The sequence below is a fragment of the Ascaphus truei genome, chromosome 1 (assembly GCF_040206685.1).
Source record: "Ascaphus truei isolate aAscTru1 chromosome 1, aAscTru1.hap1, whole genome shotgun sequence".
NCBI lineage: Eukaryota > Metazoa > Chordata > Amphibia > Anura > Ascaphidae > Ascaphus > Ascaphus truei.
In genome coordinates, this window is record NC_134483.1 from 452,366,528 (window position 1) to 452,392,016 (window position 25,489).

Genomic DNA, 25,489 nt, shown 5'->3' on the forward strand with positions numbered 1-25,489 from the left:
GAGGCACCGTGGAGCAGGGGGAGATAGGAGGTCAGTGGGGTGTCAGGCAGCTGGCAGAAGCTAGGGATGGGCTAGGTAGGCAGAAAGTCCCTTGCTATGACGGGCCAGGAGTGACCCCCCTGACAGATTCCCCCAGGTCCCCAAAGGAAGGGCTGTGGGTAGATAGGCAGCCAGGGAGGAGAGTCAGGAGTATAGCGGAGCAGCTACGGGTGGGCACAGAGCCAGGGCAGGTAGGGTCCCTACAGAATAGTGACATAACCCTGTCCCAGACTTGGTTGACAGGAAAGCGACGGTCTGTGCTATATATCTGGTCTCCTGCTGGGGCAGAGGGAGGCAAAGGAGAATGCCCGGCTTTGCAGGAACTGGACTTTACAATCCACTGTGTACTGGTCAATGCTGGAGGACAATTTTGCCAGGCCAATCCCTCAGGACGTATTGAGTGCGCCAAGAGCGCCAGTGGTATCCCAGGGCCATGGGGAGGCCGCTGGGGTACCAGGGGCCCTTGAGCAGGGGAGGTGTGGCGGTAGGGAGGGTTTGGCCCGGGGTTAACGGGGTTACCCCCCAAGGGCCCCCCTCTAACGTCGCCAGGGAGACAAGGGGTTAACTGGGCTGAGGCCCAGAAATGTGATTTTACCCTTGTTATAACCTGTAAATGTATTCTCCCCTGTGTCCCTGTCCCATTGTAATGTCTGGGTTAATCAGTACCTGCATAACACACACACTGGGTCATCAGGGGTTAATTGTGTAAGCCCAGTGGGCTAGTTAATGCGTTATCTGTGTATTCCCTTTGCCTCATGGGCCTGCAACTGCCTGTGTCAGCGTGTAAGTGGATTGCCTTGTATGGGTGGCCTCTTATGAGGAATAGCTGCAGGGCAGGGATGTCTGGAACATGAGGGGAATATTTTAACCTGTCTTGCCTGCCAGCAAGGTATTCTGAGCCTTGGGGTACAGCCTCCGGGTCACCCCCCAAGTACACACATATTAAAAATATAACTTTGTCATAAGAGGGACATATATTTTTGATAAAGTGACTTTTTGCAGTTTTTGAAATACACAGGCAGAATGCTAATGGTGTGCTAATGTACAGGCAGAATGCCTGTCTTTGTAATGCGTAAGGAACCAAATGGTGCCTCATATGAGTATTCACGTGAGTCTATTCACTGGAAGTGTATATCAACAGAGAGGTGTGATACATCGCCCTGATCAATAGGTAACTGACCTAATTGGTTATGCGAAAAGCCAAAAGCCCACTTCAAAAGGTTTTATTGATGGGGCCAGGGGGGGGGGGGCTACCCCAACTGGATATCTGAGGGGGTAACTTTATTAAATATAAGAATACTATGAGATGTCCTTGGCTGAACCAGCTAAGAATTACATAAGTGTATTGGCGGGCGTCAGCCGATCTTGGGGAGCCTAAACCCTGTATAGGTACCTGCTGCTAAATGCCAGATATTAATATCTCTATTAATGTTCATATTACAATGTAATTTTTGGTCTTCCTGCGAGCGTCAGGTGCCACAGACCGTATTAATATATCTCACCTGACTGTGTGTATTACGGAACGGAAGTTATGCAATGATTTGCAGTAAATATGAAATTTTGGTTGAAGTTCTGAGAAACTGCAGCCCCCCTGCTATGATAATGAGCAGGGAAGAGGATGTCTTTGTAAACGTGGTAACTCACATTTACACACCAAGGTTTCCTGCAGGAGTGAACATGACAAATGTCCTCCCTGCTTCAAAGGGTTTATTGATGGGGGGGCTACCCCAAGCTGGAAGTCCCAAAATGAGCTTCAAAAGCTTCCAAGGGACATTTGCTAGCCGTCTCGGCACCTAAGGTTACAGATAGAGGGACAAACGGTATATAAACTAGCTGTCCACCCTCTATCAAGTTGTTCATGCTGTTCATTGTCTTGATGCAAATGTCTTGATGTCTGCATGTCATCAGGCCTGTGTCTTTTATGACCTGCCTGCTTTGCTGAGATGTCAACGGAATTATGGGAGAGGTGGCAGTCTGTAATCCTGCTGACTTTCTTGCCATAATCTTTAAGTAAGTGTCTATATTTTGCCTGTTATTGTATAATCTGTTGTGTTCACCTTTATCAAGGAATACATTATATTTGTTATATCTAAGTCTCGTCCCAGTTCAAACCCAGGTATATATATATATTTATATATAGTTTTGGTGTAAATTACAACTTGTCACAAGCTACCGTGACAGTCGTATCGTCTTTTATTGCCGGCATTCAGTTTAGCTGTAGACTTCTCGGCCTGTTGGTAAGCCTGTTGCAAACTGTCCTTAAGTCTTTGCACATATTTGAAATGGGTAGCATTATGTATCCCATCCGTCGAAACTCGAAGACCTACATCTACTGGCAGTCTCGCCTCTCGCCCAAACATAAGGAAGTATGGGGAGAATCCAGTTGACTCGTGGCAGGTACAGTTGTACGCGTGTACCAAGGCCTCCACATGTCGACTCCATTCAGTCTTCTGAGCACCCTTCAGGGTTCTGAGCATGTCCAATAAGGTCCGATTAAATCATTCTGGCAAAGCGTCTCCTTCGGGATGGTACGGAGTCGTCCGCGATTTAGCAATGTTCAGCATTTTGAGCAATTCCCGGATCAGAGTGCTCTCAAAATCTCGACCTTGTTCTGAGTGAAGCCGGTTTGGAAGACCGTAGTGAACGAAGTATTTCTCCCATAGTATTTTTGCCACTGTGATGGCTTTCTGGTCTTTAGTGGGGAAGGCCTGAGCATACCGGGTGTAATGGTCCGTGATGACCAGCACGTTGCACATTCCTCGGGTATCGGGCTCAATGCACACAAAGTCCATACACACCAGGTCCATTGGGCCAGAACTCTTCAGGTGGCCCATGGGCACTGCTCTTGTAGGCAGGGTCTTGCGTTGTATACACCGGGAACAACGGCGACAGTGTTGTTCTACCGCTTCTCGCATCTTGGGCCAGAAGAAGCGGTCCCTGACCAATCCAAAGGTCTTCTCTACACAAAGATGTCCATGTTCATCATGTAGAGACTTCAATACCATATATCTTAAGTTCTGGGGTAGAACCAATTGTCGCCTATCATGGTGGTTGTGATATTGTACTACCCGATAGAGTAAGCAATTCTCAATTTCAAACTTGTCCACCTCGCGCATTAGCAAAGCGATCAGGTCTCTGGGAGCACATTTCAGTAGAGCTGGATTCTTTCTTTGAACAGCTTGCCGAATGATGCTGATTACCGGATCTCTCACTTGGTAGTCCACTAGGTCTTTCCATCGTATTACCTTGTTGTTAGTTATATTCATCCCCTTTGGATAGCAGTAGGCGGCTGGGATAGCCTGCGACTGGCATCCTAAGGAGTCTGCAACCCGTAGTTCCGAGAAGGCCACTTGATCATTGATGATGGCGGCTGTGCTACACATAGCTCGCATCCCTGGTCTTTCTTCCCACTCATCATCTGGAGTAGCACTTAGTTCTGGCCGTCGGGATAGAGCGTCAGCTCCGATGTTCAAAGGCCCCGGCTTATACTTCAGAGAGAATTTGTAATTGGATAGGGCTGCCAGCCATCGGTGACCTGATGCATCCAATTTGGTGGAGGTATTAATGTACGTGAGGGGATTGTTGTCCGTCCTTACCTCAAACGTAACACCGTAAAGATAATCGTGGAGTTTTTCCGTGATCGCCCATTTGAGAGCCAGAAACTCTAACTTGTGTACGGGGTATTTTTGCTCACTGGGTGTCAGACTGCGGCTGACGTAGGCTTCGGGCCGAAGATCCTCGGGGTGCTTCTGATGTAAGACTGCACCCAGTCCATTGAGACTGGCATCCACGTGCAGAACGTAGGGTTGTTCTGGATCAGCGTATGCAAGCACCGGGGCTTCCGTCAGACATTTCTTCAAATTCAGGAAAGCCTGTTCACATTCGGAGGTCCACTTATCGCCAAACAGTTGACGGGCCGAAGTGGCCTTTTGTCCCGTATCTTCGGGATATATCTTCAAAAGATTGTTGAGGGGTTTAGCTCGACTGGAGTACCCCTCCACGAAGCGACGGTAATATCCACAGAAGCCCAGGAATGATCGTAGCTCCGTGACATTCTCAGGACGAGGCCAGTTCACTACCGCTTCTACTTTGGCCGGATCTGTGACAATTCCTTGGGCAGACACGATGTGTCCCACGTAAGTCACCGAAGTGTGACAGAAACGACACTTGTCGAGCGACAACTTCAACCCTTCTTTACCAAGACGGTCTATCACTTTAAGCAGCCGCTCTTCATGGTCTTCCAGGGTCTTTCCGAAGACAATGATGTCGTCCAGGTAGACTAGACACTCCCGAGGGTTCATGTCTCCGATAGTTTTCTCCATCAGTCGCTGGAAGGTAGCACGGGCCCCACATATGCCTTGGGGCATACGCGTAAATTGGTAGAAACCCAGAGGGCAGATGAAGGCTGTCTTTTCCTGGTCCTCTGCACTCATAGGTACCTGATAATACCCAGATCGCAAGTCGAGAACACTGAACCATTGGCTCCCGGTTAGCGCATTCAGAATCTCTTCAATGCGAGGAAGGTTGTATTGGTCGGGTACCGTACGATTGTTCAGGGTTCGATAATCGACACACAGTCTTACGGATCCGTTCTTCTTCCTTACCACCACTATGGGTGAGGCGTAAGGACTCCGAGACTGTCAAAATCTCAGCGGTCTCCATTTTTTTCAGGACGTTCCTTACATCATCCACATCCTTGGGGGCGATGCGACGAGAGCATTCACGGAACGGAGTGGCGTCACTCAATCTAATGGTGTGATGGGCGCTGCGACTGCAACCCACATCCATCTCACTTGTGGAAAACACAGTCCTCGTTCATTCAACTTGGCTGTCAGTTGACCTTTCCATTCAGTTGTCAGCGTCGAATCTCCAAAGTTGAAGTCCAGGTCGACTAACAGCTCACCCACTGCAGCAGCGTTCACTTGTGGCACTGTTTCCACAGGGCTGACCGGATATATGCGGCCCAAACTTCGTCCTGCATCACGGTCCATCGGGAATGGGGAGATATTCTGAACATATACATAGGTTCGTAGAGGAATTTTAGTCGTTCATTCTCTCACTTCGGGTATTACCCTATACTCTCTGTGAACGTCTTCCTCAGGGGTACTCTCCAGAGAGAAAAGATGGTCGGTCTCATCTCGATCGGGATAGCAGCACCAGACGGCCATACGTTGCACTCCCCCTGGTAAAATTGTCGTCAGTCCGGCTTGACGGTTGTAGAGGTCCTCGTGATGCTCTAAGACATATACCCTGTTGCACTCCTGCAGTAGGACGGGGTCGGGGAGTGGATTGGCCATCGGTAACTCGTTGGTCTCTTTCAAGTATGCTCTGATTACAGCTCACACTATGTCAGTATTCGTTCCCAAGATGATCGGATACTTGCACTGTCATGCATGGGGTGTTTCTTGCCGGTGTTCAGTTGGAGTATCTCCAGTTGAACCCTTACAATCCCATTGATGGGGTAATCTTCGTTACTTAACCCCCTCACCTTCATATGTTCCGCCGACCGCAAGGGGCAGTGGTTGAGGTGCTGGTCATAGAATTTTCGGTATATTATGGTCACTTGGGATCCAGTGTCCAGTAGGGCAGAGGCATAGATCCCTTCTAGTACAACACACACGATGGCAGATGGGCCTACCTGACTGTAAGCATCCAATGGTGTAGTTCCATCGTCGGAGCTTGGTTCAGTAGGGGTTTTGGGAGACTCAGGGGCGGCCTCGGATGTCTTGGCTCCTGCGGTCTCCACGCAGCAGATCATAGACCTAGCGGAGCTTCCTTTACTTGGAGTCTTTTTCTCGAGATCGCCCCCTTCGGGGCACTCCCTGGAGAAATGGCCCTTCTGCCCACAGCCATAGCAGACACTATCCTTGGGATCAAACCGTCGTTGGTAGGTGGGGGATGATTTCCCGGAAGTTTGGCCTTTCACTGAGCACGACTTGGGTGGCTCCTCTTCTTCTTTGGCAGGTTTCTTGACCCTGCGAGTGGATGCTCCCTGAATGTCGCTCGTAAGCTGCTCTTTGACCTTTGTGGACATATGTAGCTTTGTGTATGCTTCATGTCCCTTCACTAAACCCAAAATGTCCATGAATGTAGGGGGAGGCCCTGTAATAGGGAGCACATAATCATGATCACTATGTGATGAGTGGGAATGGCCCCTCGAAGGCACTGCTTGCGCCGGTATTCGTCCATAGCCGAGGCGGGAATGAGGTCGCACGTTCGCAGTTTCCAACGTACCAGTTGAATCCGTTGAAGGAAATCGGATAAATCTTCTTTCTCTTTTTGTCTGAGACCATAATATTTGAACCACAGCTCACTTTCCTCTTCATCTTTGACACAGATCTGGATTAACAGCTCTACCATCTGATGAGCGGAGAGATCAGGGTCTTGGTCACGCTGTGCACTGACCATGGTGGATGCCGGGGGGTCTGAGGCTCTCCAGGATTCTCTGTGGTCTTACCGCTTCAGAGCAGGGCCATTCATCGATCACCTTGAGGGTGTGTTCCATCCAGGACTTGATTCCTTCTTCACCTGCGGGGACAGGAACCGTTCCTGAAAACTCCTTCAGCTTCCTATAATTCTGAGCTTGCGCTGACGTAGTTATAGCTTCCACAAGCTGCAGGAATGTCACGCCCAGTATGGAGCCGGCACTAGCTGAGTGACTAGCGGTCCCCGGCCCGATGCTAGGGGTTGGTGTAAAGCTGCTCGTTATTCTGTCAGGGGCCGGTGACGTTGGTGGACTCCCGGCCCAGCTGGTGGCCCCTTGCCTAGCATCAGAAAGGAAAGTCACTCGTGGTAGGGATACGTCCGATCTGATGGGAGTACAGGCGGCCATATCTTTGCCTCCCCAACCCGCATGTCTGGAAGCGGAAGTTGCGTAATTAGAGGCTGTTCCAGGGTAAATGAGAGGACACCCTTGCGGTAAAGTCTCGGGTAGATACACTACTTGTGGGGCTCTATCAGGGCGTAGGGCTTGTTCTACAACCAGTAGTAGGGTGTTCTCTTGCTGGTCAAGGTGGTAGCGCTTACTGATGAGGCGGGCTCCCGCCAGACCAGGTAATGTCCTTACTACACTGCAGACAGTGAACATGGGTACATGGGCGGGCATCTCATCTACGGCGACCACGTGTCGCAAGGGTTCTTCGAGTGTTTCGGCCCATTCCACTTGTTGTGGCGTGAGCGTAGACATGTTGACTGATACGATACTATGTGAACTACTGAGTAGGGCACCCCAGGGCTGATCTCAGCAGCGCCTCCAAATGTATTATTTTTAAATTTATTTATTATTCCTCGGTGAATATAGACGCTACTAATGCTGTATATTACCAGTGTGGCCCTCAGGAACCTAAGCCTCCACGCGGGGAGCCTGGGGTACATATGTATTTCGCAATCTCGTGGTGCAACGCCTCCACCTGAGAGGGATCCCGACAGGGCGGGAGAGGGCCCTCAAGGGACACGACCCAATAACACACAATTAGTATGATACAACAATAATGAACTTTACTGTATAATTATATCTTATACTCTGTAATCCCAATGTCATTCACTCCCACTTATGAGTGTACACCCCTTGCCCACCACCATGTACCCCCACACCGTGTCCCCAGTATAACCCTTGTCTCGTGGTCAGCGCTGCCACTATGTGTGAGTACCCTGTAGTTGGTGATTAACAATACCTGCCCAGTGCGGCTGCACCTGGGCGTTCAAAGGATCTTCAAAAAGGATCCGACGACCTCCTGTGCGACGTCCCGTTCCACCAGTGTGGTGCTCAGTCAGGGCTGTCCACCGGAGTATGGTTCCGCGCTCTCTGCGGAGTGGGCCTGATCCCAAGCCTTGGAATGGGAAGCGCAGCGTCCGCTGTGTCCCTAACTGTACTGCTGACACTAAAGGGGCAGGGTCCCTAACCTAGGGCCTGTCCCTGCAGTAACACAATCTTACTAAGTGGCTCAGGGGCTAACTAGGACCTAGGGGGCTGCTGGCCTAGTGCAGTGGGTCACTGACCCCTGCACCCTCACCTCCTTCCATAGACTCTCCTGGCGCCGACAGACGTGTCTCCCAGCGCGCAAAATGTATCCTTTCTATCCAGCCGAGATCCCTGCCCTCCTATTGGCTCCCTGGCGTCATGTGGGGCGCTCCTTAGGCTCATGGAACTTGTAGTCCCGTCCAAAAGCCTTCCCTGGTAGGCTAGTGCTTCGTGCGCTTCTCACTGCGCATGCGCGACCTGCCTCAGTGCCTCCTGTCGCTCCGTGATACTGCGCATGCACGCGCTCACAGAAGATGGCGACCCCCTCTGCAGGAGCCACCGGGCATCCCCGGCGACGCGACCGCCGCCCGGCACCTGCACGCCCCCCTCCGGAACGCGGGCAGATGCACGCACTCGCGCCCGATCCCTATATGCCCCACAACCGGTCGCATCCCTCCCGGTCGCAGCGGAGGTAAGGACAGTGAGCGGGGGGGGGGGGCACACACACACACCAGAAGGGACCTGGCTACACAAGGTTATTAGGGGACTTCACGGATTGGCAAGATGAGCTAGGAAGCCATATCCTGCAAGTGGCAGTACTGATTATTGCAATAGCAAACAAAGTTAATATTCAAATATTGGATCAAATCACATACTCAGGATACAGTTGATTAATTAAAATCAGAGGTAGTATCCGTAACAGGTTATGACTGAAGAGACATGGGGCCTTATTCAGAGAACATTCATAAAAAAATTCGCCAGGGATTTTAAAATGAATGTTTTTTGGGCGTTGCTATCACGGTATTCTGAAAGGCTCGAATACCTGTGATAGCAGAATGCCCAAACCTGGCGAGTTGCTGCCAGCAAGAGCCTCGAGCCTCTGAAAAGGCAAAAACCAGCGATTCATTTCTGCTGCAGAGAGAGCAGCTCTGAGAGAGCCGCCTCTCCCAGCGGAAATGTCGCCCGAAATGTATTAATTTAAATATCCATTTCTTTAATAGTGTAGAGGTGCAGGGGGTCTCCGGAGCTGAACCACGTTGGTTTTATGTCTGGGGACCCCCTGCTTCCCGAGATACAGGCCTCTTTATGGGGTGCCGGTATCTCCTATGCAAGGAAATGTCCCGGTCACGTGACGCGGGACATTTCAATGCAGAGGGATACCGGCACCCCATAATGGGGCCTGTATCTCGGGAAGCAGGGGGTCCCCAGACATAAAACCAACGTGGTTCAGCTCCGGAGACCCCCTGCACCTCTACACTATTAAAGAAATGGATATTTAAATTAATATGTAAAAACACATCAATACACGCCCCCCCCCCTGCCCAAATCCATACAGTACAGTAATGGGCAAATTAACTATTATCCAGATATGGATAATATATTATTTGCCCATTATTAAACACTGCAGTCGCATACATAAATAAAATAAATAAATAAAGTTATACTTACCACAACAGCAGGTCCCTCTGTCCTCCGTTGCCAGAAAGCATATATTGAAAAAAAATACATTCTAATGGTCCCTAACCCCTTAATCACCTACCCACCCTGACCCGTGAGGCCTAAGCACCCACCCCAGAATGACTATACCCATCCTATACCCATTGAGTAGTATAGTGGTACATCATACCCATATAATAATAATATGGGCATGATAAGCCTCTATAGCACTCAATGGGCACCCTAATAAAAATACAGTAATACACAAGACACACAGTAATAAAACCTAACTATACTCCCAAAAAACACACTTCACTAAATAAAATCAGTAGCCAGCTAATCCATAATCCAATAGAAGCAATTACAACATCAACAATGAATTAATTAAACCATTACCCAATCAAACCAATTAATCCCTAAAGCAACTCAAAATGAATAGTAACACTAACCAATGTAAACAATGAATTAATCCTACATTAATTAATGTAACCATTAAAAGACAAATAAATACATTAAAACTATCTCTGAAGTATCCATAAAACACATTAGCTAACATAATATAACTTTAAGTACAAGCGAACACCAATCGCAAACCTTTTAATACATTAACCATAAACAAACAATCACATCCACATCAATAACAAGCGAGAAATGCCCCCCAAATATTGGCATAATAATGTATTAATCTGTACCCGAAAGAGGTACAGATTAATATATTATCAGTCAATGTGCCTCCCCCAAAAAATCAAAAAACACACCCAAAAAATAGACCTGTAAAAAGAGACATTTACAAACAGAGAATATCTTACTTACCATTAGAAGCGGTGGCCCCTCCGACTCCCGGGGTAACAGGAAGCTCACGTACCTTGAAGGCCTCCAACAGCATCCGATGCCATCATCCATCAGGATCCGGCTCAGGTACCCCAAACTTCTTTTTTCTTTCTTTACTCACCGTCTTCTATCTTCATCTGTAACCATTTCTTGTTGTTCTTTATCTTCTTTCTTCATCTGTCAATCCATAAAACCCCATGTTAAATCCCAGCCGATGCTGTCTCTTCGGCTTCTTGGGCTCAAATGAGGCGTCACGGCCTTAAATATGGCTTGTGACGTCACATTTACCCTCACAATGGTTAACAGCCACCTGATTGGCTGTTAAAACCATGTGCTGACTTAATTTTTTTTTTTTGGCTGTGACGTCACTTAAAGGGAATGATTCCAGCCAATCAGAATGGCTGTGCTTCATTTACCTTTAACATGACGTCAGTAAATCCAAGATGGCCGCTGTGTCACAAGGTATTTCAGCCAATCAGCGTGTGGAATTGGTTCCCACGATCTGATTGGCTGAAATACCTTGTGACACAGCAGCCATCTTGGATTTACTGACGTCATGTTAAAGGTAAATGAAGCACAGCCATCCTGATTGGTTGGCATCATTCCCTTTAAGTGACGTCACAGCAAAAAAAAAAAAAATTAAGTCTGCACATGGTTTTAACAGCCAATCAGGTGGCTGTTAACCATTGTGAGGGTAAATGTGACGTCACAAGCCATATTTAAGGCCGTGACGCCTCATTTGAGCCCAAGAAGCCGACGAGACAGCATCGGCTGGGATTTAACATGGGGTTTTATGGATTGACAGATGAAGAAAGAAGATAAAGAACAACAAGAAATGGTTACAGATGAAGATAGAAGACGGTGAGTAAAGAAAGAAAAAAGAGGTTTGGGGTACCTGAGCCGGATCCTGATGGATGATGGCATCGGATGCTGTTGGAGGCCTTCAAGGTACGTGAGCTTCCTGTTACCCCGGGAGTCGGAGGGCCACCACTTCTAATGGTAAGTAATATATTCTATGTTTGTAAATGTCTCTTTTTACAGGTCTATTTTTTGGGTGTGTTTTTTGATTTTTTGGGGGAGGCACATTGACTGATAATATATTAATCTGTACCTCTTTCGGGTACAGATTAATACATTATTATGCCAATATTTGGGGGGCATTTCTCGCTTGTTATTGATGTGGATGTGATTGTTTGTTTATGGTTAATGTATTAAAAGGTTTGCGATTGGTGTTCGCTTGTACTTAAAGTTATATTATGTTAGCTAATGTGTTTTATGGATACTTCAGAGATAGTTTTAATGTATTTATTTGTCTTTTAATGGTTACATTAATTAATGTAGGATTAATTCATTGTTTACATTGGTTAGTGTTACTATTCATTTTGAGTTGCTTTAGGGATTAATTGGTTTGATTGGGTAATGGTTTAATTAATTCATTGTTGATGTTGTAATTGCTTCTATTGGATTATGGATTAGCTGGCTACTGATTTTATTTAGTGAAGTGTGTTTTTTGGGAGTATAGTTAGGTTTTATTACTGTGTGTCTTGTGTATTACTGTATTTTTATTAGGGTGCCCATTGAGTGCTATAGAGGCTTATAATGCCCATATTATTATTATATGGGTATGATGTACCACTATACTACTCAATGGGTATAGGGTGGGTATAGTCAGTCTGGGGTGGGTGCTTAGGCCTCACGGGTGAGTGAAGGGGGTATTAGCCCTAAGGATGGGTGTTTAGACCTTGCGGGGGGTAGCGGTTGGGTTAACCCCTTTATTACCTTAGCGGTATTAACCGCTAAGGTAATGAAGGGGTTAACTCCCCCCGCAACCCCCCCCCGCAATGCCTAAACAGCCACTAAGGGCCAAATTCCCCCTTCACCCACCCCCGATAGCCACTGTATTGTATTGTACTGTATGTTTATTACAGTAAGCCTGGCACGGGTGTTTAACCCCTTCATTGCCTTAGCGGTTAGCCGCTAAGGTAATGAAGTTGCTATACATTCAGGTTTCCTGCCTCGGATGCATGCCGGGGGGGTCCGGAACTGCAATTAATGGCTATCAGCTCTGGAGACCCCCGGCATCAATCCGAGGCAGGAAAGGGGCCTGATTTCTTCTAAGTCCCGACCCATCGCAGCTCATCGAGGCATTTCCCCACCAATTGTCCAACAATTTTGTGGGGAAGTGGATTTGGGGAGAAAATCGTTTTTTAAGCCTGCGATGGGCTGCGATGGGCCGCGACACCCGACTCGCGGGTCTCTGAATAGCGGGAGTTTATCAACCCACCGAAAATGGTCGATAAGGGCCTGATCGCTGCTCAGTCAGCGAATTTCGGACGGAGATAAAATTTTGCGTCGATACAGGCCGTTATCGAGCACTTATCGAGGCTATCTGAATACCAGTAGCCATTTTGGTCGATAAGTGCTCGATAAGGGCCTTATCGAGGCTTTCTGAATAAGGCCCATGATTTCAGACATCGAAAAGGGTGCACAGATATTCTATATAAAATTGAGAAAATATCTTGAGTCAATCCCAGCAGAACACAGGGCCTGGACAACAAAAATCTTTAAAAATACAGTACCTGGGCAGCCTTTAAAATCCTACCTGCTAGAAGGACAGAGACAACTAGTTAACCTAGGGGTTCTCAACTCCAGTCCTCAAGACCCCCTAACAGGTCAGGTTTTCAGGATGGCCCTGCTTCAGCATAGGTGGCTCAGACTTTGAAATTGGGATGTCCCGTAAACCTGACCTGTTTGGGGGGGGGGAGGTGGTTGAGGACTGGCCCTTGAGTTAGGCTGCGTTCAAACGCGCTTGCGCGCGCACGTTCGCCACTCTCTTGCGCTTTGGTGTGTGTGAGTTTTCAAACAGAAAACGACACCCGGCGGCGAAGTACAGCGTTGACGCTGCTGCATTTGAAGGAGACAAATGAAGTTGTGATTTCAAGCGGCAGCCGCGTCACGTGTACTTCGCCAGCCAATCACAAACACACACACTTTGTTTCTTTTTTTTAATAAATGCCCACCTCCAAATGGCTGAGTAGTCACACCTCATTCTGTCTGCTGGGCATGAGCACACATCGCCAAGCACACAGAGGACGCGTGAACGTGCGAATGTGTATTAGCCTTTCTGAACTCAGCCTTAACCTATGAAGATAGCTAGTAGCAGAGAGAAGTCACTTAACTGATCCAATAGTACTAAGAGAGAATAAAAAAACGATGAAACAAGAATTATTCAGATGTATATCTGTCTTGTTCTGCTCTATCATTTTCCTTTATCTTTTCAACATTCATTATTGAAGGGTTATATATTCAGATAAAGAACAGAAAAATACAATAAGCGCAATCACACAAAGAATAACAAATGATATAATTACCACATATACTGGAGGGTATATTACCTCACAATCTAACTTTCCCTGACTTAGTCTGCAGCCAAAATGTCTACCGCCGTTACGGGCTGGTAACAGAAGGTTTCCAAACAAGAATGACCTAGGCGCAAGTGGAGACAAGAAAAACAAACATAGGGTAATACGTTCTAGCAATTTCACCGCCAGAGGGTAAGATATGCACTTACAGTGAGTAAAATATAATCAGGCCTTGTATCCACTCTGGGATCTGGAACAATTATGAAGAATCTGGAACAACCAGCAGCATCTCATCCGCAGGAAACATATCCTCATATGCAGTATCACATGTAGAAAGAGAAGTGGGACACATACATAGTGTAACACAGTTTATTATAAAATTAAATAAAAAATGACAATAGATAAAATACTCACACTTTGTGAGTTAAGGTAAAAGCGTTTGAGAATTTAGAGCTTCTCACACTCATCAAGGGTGGGTATCCGTGGATCTATACACAGTCTATGTTATTTCCCTATATAATATTCTTTTGACCACTTATGGTATTATGGCCAGCTGCCAAAGGTAGGGAGACACTTGTTAGGGCACTTCCAATAAAGTCCAAAGCCTCTGAGGGCGGGGTACTCGCTCCGTTGTTGTGAGACCCGTAGTAAGGGGCCGTGTGTCTCTTTAACTGCACCTGATGTGCCAGTAGTACTCACGCTACTTCAGGGGTACAGTGTGGTGTTTCCCCTTCTGTTAGTATCAGTCCTGATCGTCTGTGGACTTCCCCGCTTCTCTGACTGCTCTCGTCCTCCGTGGCCGTCCGGCTGCACGTGATGGCGTGATGACGTCACGCCATCTCGCGAGATTTTGTATCCAAATCCGCCGGCTCACTGTGTGGATCTACGTACCAAACCTCCTTGATAGAGACATGTACCGTGAAAATACACCGGTACAAATTACTGCCAGACAGCTGAATACTGCTGTCTCTTCTCCCAAATGTCCTGTGTTCACTCTCAGTAGCTCAAAACCACGCCCTACGCGTTTCTCCTTTCGGCTTCGTCAGGGGCTCATCTCACTATCTGTCCCTAATCCTGGGTATATATACCCTCCTCCATTACATGACTGGCTACCCAGTTAATTGAAGAATTACAAGATTCACATGTTAATTGTAATTGATAATTGTACTATACAACAAAAAGTCCTTAGGGATTGTTTTTGTGTTGATACCAACAGTTTAAGACAATAAGTCCTAATACCACCTAATAGATAATAAAACATATATGGAGATCTATATCATTATGATGTAAACACAGTAAGTTAGACATCAACCTCTAAACTGATACCTAGCTTCTAAAGAGCAATATATGATTAGTCTATATTATTAACCACTTCAGTCCCTCAATTTGGATAGACTCTTTTATATATTCAGATGCTTATTTACCATCTGAACTGTCATTTGACCGATCGTCACTATGCTTTATTTCATTATGTAGGCTATACGTCACTTTTTATATTATGGCACCGTGCTATTCTAGCTATTGGAAAACTTAATAAAAAGATGACTAAGAAAAAATGTGATGAATGTGAAAATTCCTAATTGGAGTTAATTTGACAAAGTTTCCGCTCAGTTATACATAGATTAATGCTGGAAGAGACATGCAACTCAAGCACAATCTGAATTCAATTTGTAAAGAGAAGGATGAATATTGTATATGTAACGGTCTTTCCCCCCCCTAAGTGAGATTGGGGTGGGTAGGTGTTTCTGACTACTTCTCTGTGTGGTGCGGTACCTGTTTGGCAACCAGGAGAGCTGAGCTTCCGCCTCGGGGAACCTGGGGTATGTATATTCTGAGTAACCCTGTACTCGGTGCAGCGCCTCCACCTGCGATGGTTCCCAGCAGAGCGGGAATTGTTCCTCACAGGACACATACAAATAATCAGCACACCGTATGTATAATAACCATTACCTTTACTTGTTAGCATATGAAACAATAATACCAACAGAATAACGGGTGTCCTTCTCTAGAGGAGACACTGACTACGGCGTCTCGCAGGACGCTCCCCACCTACGCCGGGTGATCCCACCCCGTATCCAAATATCCCCACACAATGTCCCTCACTCTTACAGAGAGAGAATATGTGTGACTGCGCAGTCACTAGTGAAACTAAGAGGCCCGTTGGTGCACTTGTAGATTTAAAGTACCTGCGCTCGGATCTGCAACTGCTTCGCAAAGGATCCGACGAGTTCCTGCGCGACATCCAGGATGCACCGTCCGGGGAGATCCCACCAGGATGGCCTCTGCAGCCACAACGAAGATCTGCGCCCAACCTTCTGAACGGATGCGCAGCGGCCGCTGAGTCCCTAACTGACTCTGTGAACTGAGTGATGATCGCTGATGCTATAGGCCGTCCCTACAGCACAGCAACCTTGAATGGCTTAAGGGAAAAACGCCTAGGGGCCTACGGGGTTTTCTATCCTATGCAGGTGGGTCCCTGACCCCCTGCACCCACGTTACCTCTCCCGTACCACCCGAGTCCCCTCTAACTGACTCCTACCTAACCTCTGCAGCAGACGCACTGCACTCACACAATGCTCTCTTATCAGCCCTCACAGCACTGACAGCTGTGACCTGACAAGAACGCACCCACGAACCTAAGGGCAGAGTCCCTAACTTAGGGGCCGTCCCTTACCACTTACCCACTAACCTGGTGGGGAGTTGGGGCCTATCTGGGACCTGGGGGAACCTTACCTGGTGTAGGAGCCACTTGCTCCCTACACCCTTCCTTCCCCTTCCTGCTCCCAGCTCCAACTGCCGTTCCTCTGAGCCCGCGAAATGTATCAATCTGTCTTCAGAGAAATCATTCAGCCCTATTGGCTACCTGGCGTCACGTGGGGCGCTGCTGAGGCTCATGGGACTTGTAGTCCCTTCCTAGAGCCTTCCCTGGTAGGCTAGTGTTCGCGCGCTTATCACTGCGCATGCGCAATGTCCCTGGCTGGCCGCCGCATGCAGGGACTCGGACTCACTGCGCATGCGCGACCACATAGGGACTGGCGGCTCCCTGCCGCCCTGCTTCGGGAGCGCCGGGAGCCTTCGCAACCCGATCGCGGCCCTGGCAACCGGCCGCGCACGTCCCCGGCAACCCCCTTGAAGCCCGGTCCTCACCGCTCCCACTCTTGTGATCGGCCGAGGGAACCGCCATTGTACTCGGCGGCACCCGCGATCACTAGCAAGGTGAGGGGGGGCTGGACTTGCAGGGGGGACCTGGCTACATATATAAAAAAAAACATTGCATTTGTAACCTTTTTTTCCCTAATAAATACAAATAGCCGTGTTTGTCCAGTTGCGATAGTGCAGAGTAAATGAGTACTTCAGTATTAGGTGATACCGTTTTTTTACTTTGACTAACAATTGATATAACAAGACAAACTTGTGGGAGTTCTCTCCTCTCCCTAGTCCTGAGGAAGAGTGAGAACTCTCATTAACTCCGCACTAAGCTTTTTCTGCTATGTGGCTCTGGGTGATGAAATAGTAGTTTCCCACTGCACCACAAATAGCTGTGCTCAGAAAAGGAGGGGCTACGAGATAGAGACTGGAGCTAGAGGAGGGACTGAGAGGCAGGATTGATATTTACAGCGTCTGCTCCTCTCTCTGCCTAGCAGAACAGAGATATCATCAGTCTGTGAGTAGTTTGGCAGCAGCACTATCTACAGTATATATATAAACAACTGAAGCCTGACTGTGTGATCAGCAGACAACAACAAGAACTCGGATCCTCTCCAAGCCAGGTGAGAGCCTGTTATTACCTTATCAGCAGGAGGGCAGGAGCAATGTTTTGGGTGCTGAACATACAAAACCAGTCATTTCTATACAAAACCGTATCGTAGACTGTAAACTCACGAGCAGGGCCCTCATTATCCTTTGTATCTGTTTGCCCTTATTTGGTATAGATATTTTTTATTATTTACATCACGCCGTACCGTATCCCCATTGTACTGCGCTGCAGAATATGCTGGCGCTTTACAAACAATGATAATATATAAACCAGGGTTGGGGGGTACATCACTTATTCCAGCCCCAATGCTTATCGTGCACAGATATAAGAACTCGGTCTCAGTCACAAGTACACGTGTTATGGTGTGTGATTGATCGGCACTGGGATTTCTTGCTTTGGGGTAGTATGTGATGCTAAATGCCTAGAAGTTCTTCACATTTTTCCCTCTCCCCACTCTCTCCGTAACCCCCCCCCCCCACCCACCCTCTCTCCCTCTCCCCCTCACCCACCCTCTCTCCCTCTCCCCCTCTCCCCCCACCCTCTCTCCCTCCCCCCCCACCCTCTCTCCCTCCCCCCCCCCACCCTCTCTCCCTCCCCCCCCCACCCTCTCTCCCTCCCCCCCCCCACCCTCTCTCCCTCCTCCCCCCCCACCCTCTCTCCCTCCTCCCCCCCACCCTCTCTCCCTCCCCCCACCCTCTCTCCCTCTCCCCCCCCCACCCTCTCTCCCTCTCCCCCCCCCCCACCCTCTCTCCCTCTCCCCCCCCCCACCCTCTCTCCCTCTCCCCCACCCTCTCTCCCTCTCCCCCTACCCTCTCTCCCTCTCCCCCTCTCCCCCCCACCCTCTCTCCCTCTCCCCCCCCACCCTCTCTCCCTCTCCACAACCAGCTCTCCCAGTTATAACCATGCTGCAGGCGAGGATAATATTTCTTACCGGGAGAGTTGTAATCGGGGAATGTCGTTTCTGATGCATTTATTGTGCATAACATGAAGACCGTACTATATACTGTAACTTAAATACATCGATTGTAAGCTCTGTGGGGCAGGGATTGTGCCTGCAAAAGTTCTATGTGCCGTGCTGCGTACACTGTCGGCTCTATACAAGAAAAAAAAAACATTACTTTATATATAATTACATAGGTTTTTACTATTATTTACCAATATCCCCTTAGGGAGCTAGGAGAATTCTGTTTCTATGTAAAGCGTCTCAGGACACAAGGGTGACACAAGCTCGGGGCAATAAGTAAGACTTTGCTACAAACAAAAAAATAGAGCTTGGGCAGCAGGAGGAGGGTCTATGAACCGAGAAAAACATCTGCTGGGTAACATGTACAGAAATAACCACATAGTATCTGCTCATCATTATAAAGACAACCGGAAAACACTTGGGTGCACACTTTTCTCGAAGAGTTTGTAGAAGTGAGTAGAGCAGTTTCTCCTTTTTCTGAACGATTCAGCACATTTCTTAGTGTGTTAAAGACGCCATCTCGCCCTTCCCCCGTCCCAGAAACCGGCATACCTTTAAATGAAAGCTGTAGGGGGAATTTCCAGTCTGCAGCCTGGGGGGAGGGGGAGTCACTCAGACCCCATTCAATGAGAGGGTTTGGTCATGTTTGTAGAGCACATGACCATGTTTTTAATGTGCTTGGGTTTTGGTGTAACTGGGATGAAGTACATAGTGACAGACATTTGCTATTCAGTTGATAGTTGGTTGAAAACATGTATTACAAGTCAGTGGGCGTTTTATAAATCTCCTGTATTTTCATCTGAAACCTCTGTGACTGAAGTACTGCAGGAAACAGGCCATCCTTTGTATGGAGAGGCTGGGGAAGTCTTCCTCTAGCCGGGGAAAAGGGAACGCACGTAATGCTCTGTTTGGCATTTTTCATGTTTTTTTTTCTTTATTGTTTTTGAAAAATGGATTTGAAGAAATGCTGAAACCTTTTATTAATGAAAAAACCGTGACACGCTCCCGAATAGGCCTGACATGCTGCTTTCAATAAGGCATGTGAAGGAATCCTAAAAATGACGTATTCCATACGATGAGAAGCTATTAACAACAACACGGGGGGGGGGGAGGGGATTCATTAAACTGTGATCGCACCGGGCGGGGCACTATTGCAGTGAAACTCCCATTAAAGTCTCATTTCGAGTTTTCACTATAGTATTTTATCCCCCAGTCTACTAAATTCACTGACTGTTTCTATATGGTTAACCGTTTAGTAACAGCTTCTCAACCTATTGAGTGGGATGTAGTGACCTTAAGGCTACGTTTCTAGCGACGGCGACGTCAGGCTACAGTCGCCAGAAAAATTACATTGAGATGACTTCCAGTGATCGAGACCAAGCCGTCGCACTTACTATAAACGCACGCAACGGCGGCAATGCATTTGTTTTGATGTCGCTGTCACCGGCACTATAAGTGCAGCCTAACAATGCTCAGCTAGGGTTGCCAGGTGTCCAGTATTGAACCGGACAGTCCTGTATTTGCACACTCTGTCAGAGGTAATACTGGACATGTATGTGTCCGGTATTACTTTTCTGGACATAGTAATCGGCTAGGGAGCTGGGCAGCTTCCACCATCTTGATTGGCTGCTGCTGGGTAATGCAGCCAATCAGGAGGAGGTGTCAGGAGCCTGGGGGTGGGGCCAAGAAGAGGAGGAAACAGCATGGAGAGGGGAGGTGTGTGTGCCTCGAGTGCATTGTGTATTTCACCATTGTATCCAGTATTTTTGAAAACGCCACCTGGCAACCATACTCATGATGTGCAGGTACGTCGTGGGCACTTGTTCGTTTTCTAGGGGGTGATCGGGCCAACTGCCCCAAAGAAGTGGGCATCACGATCAAAACGAAAGTGAAACCCCCACTTCCTTTTCCAGCAAGTGAGCCTGGTCGTGTCATGTGATCACTCCTGGAGCGATCGCATGACCCGGAGGTCTGGGACACTAGTGCCACTGAACCCCCGGCGCTTGAAAGATAAAGAGAGTAACCGTTTTATCTGTCATAACACCCTGCAATACAATATATTGTGGGTCTCTTTGGTAACTGAGGAGTCCGATCAGCAGCTTACAGTATGTTAATGGGAATTTTTTTGTTTCATTACAATTTTCAATAAAATGAGTGGGATGAGTAAAATCCTATTTTGATACATCAGCCATTGTCAATGTATCCTTTTTTAACTGAACATAGCCAGCCAAAAAAAATGTGTGTACACATAATGTAACAGTCCCTAACTATAACTGCCCTAAAAGCAAATATCTGGCTAATGTTCTTTCTTTAGAAATAAATTACAAATGGTCTTTTTAGTGGGTAGATTGGGGGAGTGTGTGTGTGTCAATCAAGTGTTTTCGTTACCCTTCTTCCACCATGTCCATATCAGACATCCCAGGAAGAAAAGGGGATACATTAAAGAGAGGGGGTTGTCTATTCAATCTCATGTTGAACACCGTGTCATCAGACGATGGGGAGTAAGTAGCTTCATAAAATCATACCCCATCCCTCAGTTCATCATGTTTACAAACTAACTTAAACAAAGGATTTAGTATTACTTACAGGTTTCAAATGTGGTTTAAAAAAAATGCATCAGGCACCCAGATGTAACCCCATAAACATGTCACTGGTATTTGTACACTTTGGGCCTAGGAGGGAACCTGGTGCCCCTTTAAAGCAGCATTCACAGCTGCTTGTTTTTTATTATTAAACTTTTGACAATGTTTGAACCAGGGTGAGCCGCAGCTGAAACGTTGCACCAGGTAACTACAGCTTTCGTAGCAAAGATTCTTCCACATCCCGGGGAAACAAAATGGCTGTGACGCCACCTGCCCTGTGCTGCAAAAGATGTTCCATTCAGTGAGGTGGAGCTAAACTCTTCATCAGCACAGGGACGGGGGCTTCACAGCATATGTAAAGAGGCCTAAACTTCAAAATACCTTCTGTCTCAACATAAATATTGAAATGGTACAGCAAATGTTATGAGAATTCTTTTTTTTAATCACTTTTAAAATATTGTATACCTCCTAAGTGTAAAGGATCTGGTATCTAATATTATGGGCTTTGTCTGCATTTCCTTTAGGAATAGTCTGTGCAGCAATGTCGACTAATGACGTGGAGACCGAGCAGACGCTGACATGCTTACACTTGAGGATGTATCATCCCAATCAACATATGGACAAGAAAATCTTCAGCTCCATTAACTTGAGCAGAAGAGAAGAGATTAAGGCCGATGCACCGGTGGCCTTTGGGCGCGACTTCAGATCTTGCAAGTACGTGTTCTTAAGTAATAGAGCTTCCCGGATTCAGTTTCTTTTGGAGTTTTTCAAAAACTTTGGCTCTACCAAGACCAGTTTCGAGATCAAAAACATGAGCAAGAAAAACAAACTTTATGTCGACAACCAGGAACTGGACTACCTGAACAAAATTGAGCTTCCACCCAAGTGTATTGTCCGCTTTGGAGAGTTTCAGATTTTGGTAGAGAAAGAAGAAGGGGAGTCAGATGATCAGTTTGAGATATGCTGTGAGGTGTCCAACATCTCCCTCCTTCAAGAAACTTTTGAGCCAACAATGGTGCCCATACCAGAAAATGGCATACTGAATATCTATGTAAGCCCGGTTGAAGTAGACGAAAATGAATTGTGACGAACAGAATGTCACTGAAGAACTAACATGATCTATGGAGGATGATTTGAAGAACTATCCCACAATGTCTCTTTAACACGTGGTTTGCATTCATAAACCTGAAAGTGAAGAAATGACCCATTGTGGTTTATTATTTATGTACAGTATCTAGCACAATTGTTATTGGTATCCCAATGAAATTGAGAGCTGGGTTATAATAGAAATTAATGTAAAATGTAGGTTTGGTAAAGCCCTTGCAAACTGTGATTGAAAGTGATGATTACTTATCTTTGTATCACAAGTAACACTCCTGCCCCACAATACACAGTGTAATTTCAAATTATAAGCAGAATAGTACATACAGTACTGATTCATAAAATAAAAGGAATACTGTAATTAAACATCGCAGGAAAATGATCCCTTTGTTGCTTAACTGTTGGCCAGGAAACATGAAAACACACACAAGAAAACCTGTTTTTCTGTACTGATTTCCTGCATTGTACTTTCTTGAACAAACTTATTGCTAGTAATGTGAAGTCACATTTTTATTGAAGTTCTACCCACAAAATACATTTTAATTGTTGAATTCTTCATACCTATAAGTGAATAATGCCAAAAAATGTGAATGGATGACGCACATTCCATATAGTATAAAATAATGTCTATACCAGAGCTTTTTTATTTATTTATCTGAACTTGACAATAAACGCTGATAAAGGAGCCAAAAAGCTCTTGCACATGAATCCCTAATCCACAGGGACCATAAGGACAGATCTGGGTGAGTGTGAACTTTTTTGAAGGATTGCCAACTGTTTTGTCTGGGCCAAAGACCAGAGAGCTTAGAACCTCTTTTCTAATGTGTGAGGGAAAAAACGGAAAAGTCTATTATAGAACAGTCTTCCCCGGGAGTGAAATGTTCTGTCCTGCCATGTCATGTTCACTAGGAATTTGCCAATTACTGGTGCAGAGCCCCTCTCAGAATAATGTAATATATAAACTGTATGTAAATGTATGTTGTAGCTTCTATAGAAAATTAATTATTTAACACTTGTTTTTTTATATTTTACACTATGAAGTTTGCACAAATATTACAATCATTTCAGATTACCAATATAATTCTGAATGTATATCTATCATGTTCTTTCAAGCTATGTAGTAATATTAAATACATTTCATTGTGGGGTATTTTTGTGTTGCCTTGTTTATTGTATTGCACTGAGTTTCTTAACTGATTATTCTGTCATGTACATCACTCCTTTGAGTACATGACCTGCATACGGGACAAGGGTTAATATTGATGCTCGCTCCTGCTTTTCACCTCCGCAGAGGTCCCTCAAATGGACAATATCTCCTCTACAGGACAAGGGTTAATACTCACGCTCGCAAGCTGCCCCACCCTTCACCTTCACAAAGGTCCCTCAGATGAGTTAACATCTCCACTAAATCCGTCCCAATATACCACCGTCACGAACAGCACACAAGTGCGCACGTGACTTAGATATGCAACCAGGGTTAATACACAGACTCGCAAGCGCTTCCACTTTGCACCTCCGCAGAGGTCCCTCAAATGGACAATATCTCCCCTAAAGGACAAGGATTAATACACAGCTCACAAGCTGCCCCACTCTTCACCTTCGCAAAGGTGTACATCTGCATCACCCCAAAGGCGAACAGCCTTTGGTGCAGTGGAAAGGCAGTTAAAGGGTGTGAGCTGTTCGCTGATGTTTGGTGATGTTAAAGCTTCTTTATTGCAATCTGAAACTCACCAGCCCTTTATCCCCTGTACCCAATTTTCCAACTCTTATCTGTCCATGAAATGTCTGTGAATTAACTGTATAACCTCTGTTCATTTAAAGTAACGATGTATTGTTATAACTCTGTGCCCAGGACATACTTGGAAATGAAAGGTAACTCACAATGTATTCCTGGTAAAACATTTTATAAATAAATATTCTTGCCAAACAAACTGTGCTGTTGACTTTGGCATGCTTTTGTCTTGTATCCATGCATGTGGTATACGCGCATAATGGATAGTTGGTATATATGTTACTACAGAGCAGGAGAGTGTTTGAAAAAAATAAATAAAAAGTGTGTATGTATGTGACTTCCGGAAGAAGCCAGCAGTGGCGAAACGGCTGTCTGAGGTGCCTGACATGGATGCAGGTTTGGAGCTGATTTTTCTTTGTTCCCCACACAGTTCGACAAGGTTCTTTATGGAGGCTACTTAGCTGCTGTGACATTGTGGAATGAATCCTGATGACCGGAACAGAGGCGCAGGAGATCACTTAGAGAATCAAGTTAATATCACCATCTAGAGTAGTTCTCTACCCTGACTGCCTTTTACTATCTGCTGCTCAGCCTTGAGACAGGCTATTACATCATTGGGAGTTGGATTCCTTCCATACATGCATTCCATATACCTTGTTTGCATTATGCTTTTTCCCCCTCATGTCCAGTTTCTTGCAGTTCATGGGAGGGTTGTATCTTGACCTGTGTGAGATGACTTATTGAATGTTTCTCTTACCCTTCGTGGATTGGTCCATTTACCTTTGAGCAGTTCTTTTTCTGCACTACCTATTAGAGGAGCATATGTATGGTATTTGTACATTATACTTTATGTGCAGATAGACTGCTCACTGGTTGCATTTTACCATCCATGTTTTGGCTTTTTTGTGTATATTTAAGTTTAGGATGTTCTTATGCTGAGCACATCCCTCACTTTGATTATTACTGTGGCATTATTATATGTCATATTCCTATTTGAGCTTCATCTTACCCTTCGGTGGTTTATTTTGGGGACCGGCCGGTCATGACTCTATGTGGGATCTTTTGATCTCCACTGTCAGTGTTAGGCTTACTCTCCACTCATTTGCATTATAACTGCATCTCCACTGTGTTAAGGGTTCCTTTTTCACACACTCTGCAAGGTTAAGCGCTCCTCACTGTATTTTCCCTGTTTGCCTTGTGTTGTTTTTATTGTATGTTATTTTTCACCTTGTTTTCGTTGTTGCTTCAGTCCATGACAAAATAAACTTTTTTGGTTATTATCACTTTACATGATCAGAGTGCTTGTGTTGGGATTTCTCTGTCTTTCTGTATATATATGTATGTATGTACCCAGATTCGGCTTTAATGAGTTGGGATAAATGTTGATGTATTCCGACAGCATTACCATTGATTCCAGTGATAATGTGAGTTTGACTGTGATATGTTGGGTGGGATATTGTCACTGGCTACATTGGTACAAATAGGATTACTTAAATACAGTGTGTGATCTTGGTGATGAACAACTGTTTCAAATTGGGGGGTTTATATTTTTGACCTTGAAAATGTAACTGATAGGCCATGTAATGATACATGGTGTCCTTGTTCACTTCCATATCTACCATAGCCTAGAAAATGAACAGCTGCACACAGAGGATTCATGCGTAAGCGGTAATGTATGTTTTATTTTAACATCTGTGCAAAAACATGTCGGTGGGACAACCCAC

At 46.1% G+C, this 25,489-nt stretch overlaps 1 protein-coding gene across 1 annotated transcript; it reads left to right on the forward strand.

Annotated features, from left to right (window-relative positions):
• Window positions 1-17,237: 17,237 nt before the first annotated feature.
• TIFA (TRAF interacting protein with forkhead associated domain) lies at window positions 17,238-25,053 on the forward strand. The gene is made up of 2 exons (XM_075617137.1): window positions 17,238-17,399; window positions 21,457-25,053. Exon 2 carries the CDS (start codon window positions 21,474-21,476, stop codon window positions 22,017-22,019), a length of 546 nt encoding a protein of 181 aa, XP_075473252.1. The 5' UTR covers window positions 17,238-17,399; window positions 21,457-21,473; the 3' UTR covers window positions 22,020-25,053.
• The last annotated feature ends 436 nt before the right edge of the window (window positions 25,054-25,489 follow it).